The 8,882-nt window shown below is 35.8% G+C and overlaps 1 protein-coding gene across 1 annotated transcript in view; it reads right to left on the minus strand.

Moving 5' to 3' along the window:
- The window catches only part of IARS2 (isoleucyl-tRNA synthetase 2, mitochondrial), a 77,324-nt gene that overhangs the window by 22,159 nt on the left and 46,283 nt on the right, over positions 1–8,882 (minus strand). The window contains exon 13 of the mRNA XM_011969747.1: positions 629–731. Coding sequence (XP_011825137.1) covers positions 629–731 — 103 coding nt within the window. The remainder of the gene's footprint in view (positions 1–628; positions 732–8,882) is intronic.

Below are 8,882 nucleotides of genomic sequence, written 5' to 3' on the forward strand. Positions count from 1 at the left end.
TTTTAGCAGCGATGAGGTTTCACCATGTTGGCCAGGCTGGTTTTGAATTCCTGACCTCAGGTGATCCGCCCGTCTCGGCTTCCCAAAGTGCTGGGATTACAGGTGTGCACCACTGCGCCCGACCTAATACTACACTTTGTTTTGGGGGGACGGGCTCTCACTCTGTAACCCAGGCTGCAGTGCAGTGGTGCAATCTCAGCTCGCTGCAACCTGTCTTCCAGGCTCAAGCCATCCTCCCACCTCAACCTCCCGAGTAGTTGGGACTACAGGCGCATGCCACAATGCCTAGCTAATTTTTATATATATATTTTTTTTTGTAGAGACAGGGTTTTGCCATGTTAACAGCCCAGGCTGGTCTCAAACTCATGGACTCAAGCTATCTGCTTGCCTCAGCCTTTCAAAGTGCTGGGATTACAGCACTTAAATACTACACATCACACTCAGCCTTAAATACTACAGTTCTATAGTTAAACAAAATGTCTACTTTCAAACTGCATTAGCTTCTAATTTACAGTAAATAAATTTGTTAACTTTACATAAGATGCTTTTTTAACTCTCAAGAATTTCCCTTGTTGTCATCAAGTCCTGTAATACACACAAAAGCTGTTAAATACAAACAGCAATTTACCTCAGATAAGACTTCTTTTGGAAGAAGTTGCTCAGGGGGAAGAGTCCACCAGACATCACTGCCGTGCTGTTCCACTAGTTTAACAATATGCTCAATGGTTTGGCTATTTCAGGGGGGACATGGCAGAATTATTCAATTAACTATTGTGATGAATAACAAACAATTTAAAATTAACAAATAGTGATTTCTTTTCCTATCTTTTTCCTCAAACCTTAGTTTGAAAAGCTGCTATCATTTTAAATTCAATATAAGTAAAAAATTGATTATACATATCCTTAAAAAGAAAAAAAAAAAAGAGCTTCTTCTGACCACCCTGTTTCCATTACTGATTTACCTATTTCTTACTAATCTATTTTCTATGCAGGTACTTATACTCGAAACCGCCTAATTATCTTTCCTCTTCTGATTTCTGCCTAAATTAAACCAACACATTCTCTCAGTTCTACCTTTGAAAGTTTACAGTGGTTCCCACTCACACTCTATCAGTCCAACCTCATTCCCTGAAAACTAAACTGATGCAATCAATGGTCTGAAAGCACTTCCCCCTACCCTCATCCCTTTACTTTACAAAACAGACCTTGAAATAGATGCATTCCTAAACCGCTTTTATCACACTAAATCTCTGCTTGAAAACTTTCCAGGACTCCCTCCCTGCTTACAGGCATCTGCATAAGATGCAATGCCATACTAGAGCAGAGACTGTGATGACAGATATCCAGGCTTATATTCTGACTGTCACTTTGTATTTATGATCATGCACAAGTACTAAAACTTCTTTAAGACCTAGCTTTCCCTTCTGTTAAGAACAATCTAATTCAATGTTCAGAAACTACTGAACACCTCCAGCGTCTTGGGTACGGGCACTAGAGATACAGCAGTTGGCAAAATACGCAAGACCCTCCCCTGATGAAACTTAACATTGTAGTAATCCTAGACACTTCCCTCGAACAACTACAAACTAAATGAGACTATACATGTAAAACTTAGTACAGTACCTAATACATGACAGAAAGCCAATCAACCCCTATCAAATAAACAACAGAATTGGTCATATCTTTGGGAAGATAGACAGTAATAAATTATTTGAAAATTAAACTCAAGGAAATAAAAGCATACTATAGTTTCTCACAAAAATAACATTTTTAATTTATTAGAATATTGACTTTATTATTGCAGCTTTGTTGCTATTACAGCTTCCTCTAGTTGCTTTTCATTTAGTCACAGTACATATAATGGCCAAGAGCATGGATCCTGCCAGCAGGGGGCTTTGGCTTAATTTCTGGCTCCACGACTTGAACCTGGGCAAGGCACTTAACATTTCTGTGCCTCAGTTTCCTCATTTGTAAAACACAAATGGTAAAAGCATCATTAAGAGACTTCCTATGAATATTAACTGAGTTAATAAATATAAAACACATAGAACAATATCTGGCACATTTGAATAAATATTATGTACGCATTATTCAGACTGATTATTTGACGTCAGGTCTGGGCCTGATAATTCACAGATAAATGAAGTGTTTACCAAAAATTGTTGTGGAAGGCAAAATCAAATGAGTATAAATTAAATATGCTCTACAGGCCGGGCACAGTGGCTCACGCCTGTAATCCCAGCACTTTGGGAGGCCAAGGCGGGTGGATCACGAGGTCAGGAGATTGAGACCATTCCGGCTAACATGGTGAAACCCCATCTCTATTAAATACAAAAAAAATTAGCTGAGCATGGTGGCAGGTGCCTGTAGTCCCAGCTACTGGGGAGGCTGAGGCAGGAGAATGGTGTGAACCCAGGAGGCAGAGCTTGTGGTGAGCCGAGATCACGCCACTGCACTCTAGCCTGGGCAACAGAGCGAGACTCCGTCTCAAAAAAAACAATAAAAGAACAAATAAATATGCTCTACAAATTTAAATTTGAAATACCTTATAAAAGCCGGATATCACTAAGTTGGTATTCTATGAAGGATAGATTTTAAAAGTATAATGCTACCATCATGTACTTTGAAGAACTTACAATGAGAAAGGAAAATGGGCATAAATGCATGTTTCTAAGACACTGAATCATTTTAGATGGACTTTAACAGTAAAGATAAACTTTTATGTTATCAGACCATAAAAACCTTATGTAATAACTACCTAGTTATATGACAACAGTATTTAGTTACATATTACTATCTTACATAGTTTGTCCAGAACATTTTCAGTTAAGAAAATATGAACATAGTATAACAGAAAAACCTGAATAAATCTAAAGACGAAAAGAAAAAAAAAAAAACAAAAGATTACAACCACAAAAGAGAGATACTAGTAAAGTACATTTACACGCAAATATATGCACAATTACAGTACATAATACTTCAGACTAATGAAATTCTCATTAAAAAATAATAATTCTAAAAATGGGTGTCATTTGCCTTTCTTTTTTAAAATGTTATCATTAGACTGCCAAGTTTAGGTAAAGGGTAAAATAAAACAGTAAATGTATTGGAAAAACACATAAAAATAATATCAAAGTAAATGTCTCAAATTTCATATTAATTTAGCAAATACAGTAGAAATGTTAGAATAAAGAATATTAACCAGAAGCATGTATACATATACCACGTATCTTTTTCAAAGCACTTTACAAGCACTTGCTAACTGGATTCACAGAAATACACAGTGGGTCTTGACAGATGATTTGTTCTGCACCTTAGGGTTCCTTAAATTATGAGGCTAAGCAAGTAACAGTTAAAATCAGGGCTTGATTTGTGTTTCCTAAATCATATATAGTTTGGTGTGCTGTTTTTACTTCTTTATTCTGCCTCTCTAACTCATCTATAAAGACAACACTGTAACTGAATTCACACTCGTACTCTCTGGAGTTTGCTAAGCAATGGCAGAAAGGCTCTTTTACCCAGGTATAGAGTGACGACTGCGTATTAGAGATGAAGTGAGAAACTAGGCAGTCCCAGGAGATTAGTATGTTGACACAGCAAGTACTAAGTCCAAAAACCAGACTCTACCTGTGATTTACCAGAAAATGACAGCAATAAATCATATTATTTTTTGAGTTTCAGTTTCTATAAACATTGGAAAAAGTTGTGAAGAAGAAGACTAGGTGAAAATTTGTATTCTTAAAAGAAAAAGTCCTAATAACTAAAGAAAAGTGAGTAACTTTATGACTATAGATGAAACATACACATTTTATTTTAATTAATTACGTAAATTTTTTGAGACAAGGTGTCACTCGGTGGCCCAAGTTGGATTACAGTGGCATGATCATAGCTCACTTGAAGCCTTGAACTCCTGTGTCATGTAATTCTCCCGCCTCAGCCTCCCGAGTAGCTGGGACTACAGGCCCATGCCAAGATGCCCTGCTTTTTTTTTTTTTTTCTTCGCCCCTCTAGAGATGGGAATCTCGCTTTGTTGCTCAGGCTGGTCTCGAACGCCTGGCCTCATGCAATCCTCCAGTCTTAGCCTCCCAAAATGCTGGGATTATGGGTTGTGAGCCACCACACCCAGCTCCACATCCGTATTTGAGAAAACTAAACTCAACTTTAATAAAACTAAGCTCTTTTTCATATTCTTGGCCTGGCACGGTGGCTCATGACTATAATCCTAGCACTTTGGGAGGCCAAGGCAAGAGGATCACTTGAGCCCAAGAGTTCAAGACCAGCCTGGGTAACATAGTAAAGACCCCACATCTATTTTAAAAAAATAAAAATGAGTTCTTTTTCATATTCCTAAATATCAGAAAATTCAGTGACATTTTAAATGTTATTTAACTATATTCAAGTAACCTACTAAGTATATAACTAAAAGCATTAAGAAAGAAATATTCCAATTTTGCTGTTGGCATGTTATTAAAGCAACCATAAAATCCTACCAAGTTTAGTCAGATACCGCTAATCTAAAATTCATTTTAATTGCTACATTTTTTATAACGATATTAGTAATTTAGTTAGATATAGAACATATTTTAATATAAGAAATGTAATTTTGTGTTTTATATATACTTTATTTGCAAATTTAAAAAACTTTTTAAAAAACTAACAAAAGTCTCTTAGTGAGGAAGAAAAGTTTTTCCTTTAGCTTACCTAATTACACTTACGAGAAACAACGTAACTACACATTAGCTACACCAATGAAAAGCAATCCTGCAATCATTTTTAAAAATCCAATTTCAGAAAGGCTATTGTAAATAAAACAACATACTTCAGACTTTTTTTCCTTGTTACATATGTATAGGAATCAGAACAAAAGAAAAATTTGTTCAATGTATCCAAAAGAAACATGAAACATTTTTAAGGGAAGAAGCTTTATCTCATTAAGATAGCAAGTCTCACTAATATTTAGAGAGCAAGACTTCCTTCCTTCCTTTATATTGTGAATTATGAAAACATCATGTTCTAAATAAAGTCTACTAAATGTACTTTAGTAAGCATTATGTTCTATAATTAGGTTCTATTTTGAGATTCTAGATAAATTATTTATATTTTTAAAACAATAAAGTTAATTTTAAAATGAGAGAGTAAAGAAAAACCCAACAAATATATGTTAATTAGCTAGATTTAGCCATTCCACAATGCATACATATTTCAAAACATGTTGTACATAATATATGCAATTTTTGTCAATTGAGTAAATTAATTTTGGGTGGGCACGGTGGTTCACACCTGCAATCCTAGCACTTTGGAAGGCTGAGGTAGGTGAATCACTTGAGGTAAGGACTTCAAGACCAGCCTGGGCAACAAGGCAAAACCCAGTCTCTACAAAAATACAAAAATTAGCCAGGTATGGTGGTGCGTGACTGTAGTCTCAGCTACTTGGGGGGAGGATCACTTGAACCCGGGAAGCAGAGGTTGCAGTGAGCCAAGATCCCGCCATTGCGCTCTAGCCTGGGGAACAAGAGCAAGACTCCGTCTCAAAAAAAAAAAAAAAAAAGGCCAGGCGCGGTGACTCACGCCTGTAATTCCAGCACTTTCGGAGGCCGAAGCCGGCGGATCACGAGGTCAGGAGCTCAGAGACCTTCCTGGCTAACACGGTGAAACTCCCTCTCTACTAAAAATACAAAAAATCAGCCGGGTGAGGTGGCGGGCACCTGTAGTCCCAGCTACTCGGGAGGCTGAGGCAAGAGAATGGCCTGAACCCGGGAGGTGGAGCTTACAGTGAGCCGAGATCGTGCCACTGCACTCCAGCCTGGGCCACAGAGTGAGATTCCATCTCAAAACAAACAAAACAAAACAAAGAAAGTGTGACAGAGAGTTTTGAGGCCAGGCGCGGTGGCTCACTCCTGTAATCTCAGCACTTTGGGAGGCCGAGGAGGGCAGATCACCTGAGGTGGGGAGTTCGAGACCAGCCTGACCTACATGGAGAAACCCCATCTCTACTAAAAATACAAAAATTAGCCAGGCATGGTGGCGCATGCCTGTAATCCCAGCTACTTGAAAGAATGAAACAGGAGAATCACTTGAACCCGGGAAGCAGAGGTTGCAGTGAGCCAAGATCCCGCCATTGCGCTCTAGCCTGGGGAACAAGAGCAAGACTCCGTCTCAAAAAAAAAAAAAAAAAAGTGTGACAAAGAGTTTTGAAAACAAAAATTGCAATAAAAATAAACAGACATATAACCCACAAACTTGAGCTAGGTATAATGATGATAAAAACAAAGATAAATTTAATGTTCAAACAAAATATAAAAAGATAATTTGAAAAAAGTATATAAAGTTAACTGTGAACAAGTGCTGAAAAGATACTCATTATAGAGATGTGACAAACATCTAACAAAATCCGAACGTTGGATATGTTATGTTCATTTGCTTTTCATACACAAGGAACTAGGCAACCGTTAAGAGCTAAGCTGACATTTTTAACAGGTGCATATTCATTCTTCTAAAACTAATTAAATTACATCTTCTTTTGTATATCATTATGTTCCTTTATAAACAACTGTATTGGACATCTTAATACACTTCACACAAGAGGTATTAGTCCTACTTCCTTTGGGTAAATACTTACAGGTGGAATTTTTTTATAATGAAACCAAGATAATACTTAAAAGATTTTTTAAACAATTTTCTGTTTCCTAAAAAAATTTTTAAACAATTTTCTATTTCTTTGTGATATTTAATATTCTTCAGAAAAAAATACAATAAAAATTCTAATTTATCTGAAATTTAAGAATTCTCCCTTTATTTCTTTAATATCCTATACTTAACACAAACTCATAGTTAACCTATAACCCAAAGATCAGTATAAATGACTGCTGATAAAAGTGGGTGAAACCACTTATCAGTATGTAATCTATATGCTTCCACCTTAGTGCTTTATTTCATAAAGTAATAAATCTATCATAAAACCTTGTACTTTACTCAAAGGCCTTATCTCAGCACAAGCATTATGTGTCCCTTCTTAGGTTTCAAACTGAGAAAATCCACTAGGTAGCATGAGCAACTATGATACCAGCCAATCACTCTGAACTTCGATATCAACTGGAATGAGGCTTATTTAGTGTGTTACGGACATTAAGCAGCATTAAGATTACTACGCAACAAAGAAACTACGGCTGTCATCCCACTGTCTTCTGTGTTTTGTCTTTATAAGCAAAAATATTAAGGATTATTAAGACAACTTTTCTTCTGTAACTTACTGGAAGAAGAATGAGGTAAGAGGCTAAATGTTTCACATTTGTTTACTAAATTTAATTCTAGAACAAAGTTAAATTTGGGAGGGGAAATTCTATTTTTAATTTAATCCTAGATTTATGTTTTAAAGGTGACAGAAAATCATTTTGGAGAAATCTTTCTTTAATGAACATAAATTTTTTGAACAAAAGGTTTATTATTGTTAATTGAGAAAAAAATTGAGGTAGCTAAAGTTAACACTCAAATTATATTGGAAATTCCTTGGCTATTTTTACTAAATTTCTCATGATTTCCAGAAGTTAGGGGCTAAGTTTCCCTATGTTAATCATAGCATTAATAGCATGAAAGTGATTATAACTGTCTGAAATGATGAAAGAAATTTAACCAACTTCTTTTCCTTCCCAGGTAGCCAGTGTTTCTAAATTTTATCTGATTTATGCTAAAAATTATTTCTTCTGTTTTTATTGACTAGTAACAGATTTCAACCTAAATTCTAATGGCATTGTATCACAGATTCAAAAAATGACCAATTTCAGTAAAGTCAGAAATTGAATTATTTCTTGAGAAAATACAAATATGATCTAAAATGCAAATGACACTATTAATTCAAATCAAAATAAAACATCAGCATTTCAAATCTACCAGTCCCTAAACTGATTCAGAACATGAATGTTGACTTTCTTCTGTGAAACAAGTATACTTAGAGATAATGTACAGATCCCATGATGAGCAAAAGGAATCTCCTTATATGTTTAATGGTGTTATCAAGTGTAACAGCAACTCCATGTGGACTGTGTACCAATTTCCAGTGGAGATGCTGTTACTTTTGATGGTTACCAACTTGACACAATATAAAGGTATAATAAAGAAAGACAGAAAATTGTGGTCACTTGGACTCTCATTTGATTCTGGTGGAAAAAAAGATAAACTTTCAGCCTGTTTTACAAAATTAACAAGTAATAAGAATTAATATCAATTTTCTTAAATTCAAGTTTTACAACACCAAAAAGATCCAATAATGGAAGAGGATTAAAGTCATCATTCAGAAATGGTATACAGGAAAATGACCTATGAATTGACAGACACTATAGCTGAGTTTGTCTGTCATTTCTTTAGGCCAATATTCTGTATGACTGTGCTACTTCAGTATCAGAAATCGACGAACACCATGCAACCAACACAATGACAGGTACGCAGAAGATAACCTGTAACACTATCATGTAGATGTCTTGAATAATTAAAACATAAATATACCTAATGAAAACTTGTTTGTGTTTTTCTGACAAACCTCATATTTATTTAACCTAACAGTCAACCTATGTACCATTTATTTATCAGGATGTATCAATTAAACCAGTTTGCTATATTTACTAATACATACATATGATCCACCTCAGAGTCCAGAGGGCTGTTTCACCAAGGAATTCCCACCCACCTCAATCACTTCAGTGAAATTTCCTAGACATCTTGCTCTCCAAATAATAAAAAGAAGAGTAGCCAGGTACAGTGGCTCCTGCCTGTAATCCCAGCACTTTGGGAGGCCGAGGCAGGCGGATCACTTGAGATCGGGAGTTTGAGACCAGCCTGACCAACATGGAGAAACCCCATCTCTACTAAAAAAGAAAAAAAAAAATATA

This window comes from Mandrillus leucophaeus, unplaced genomic scaffold (genome assembly GCF_000951045.1).
Source record: "Mandrillus leucophaeus isolate KB7577 unplaced genomic scaffold, Mleu.le_1.0 Scaffold901, whole genome shotgun sequence".
NCBI lineage: Eukaryota > Metazoa > Chordata > Mammalia > Primates > Cercopithecidae > Mandrillus > Mandrillus leucophaeus.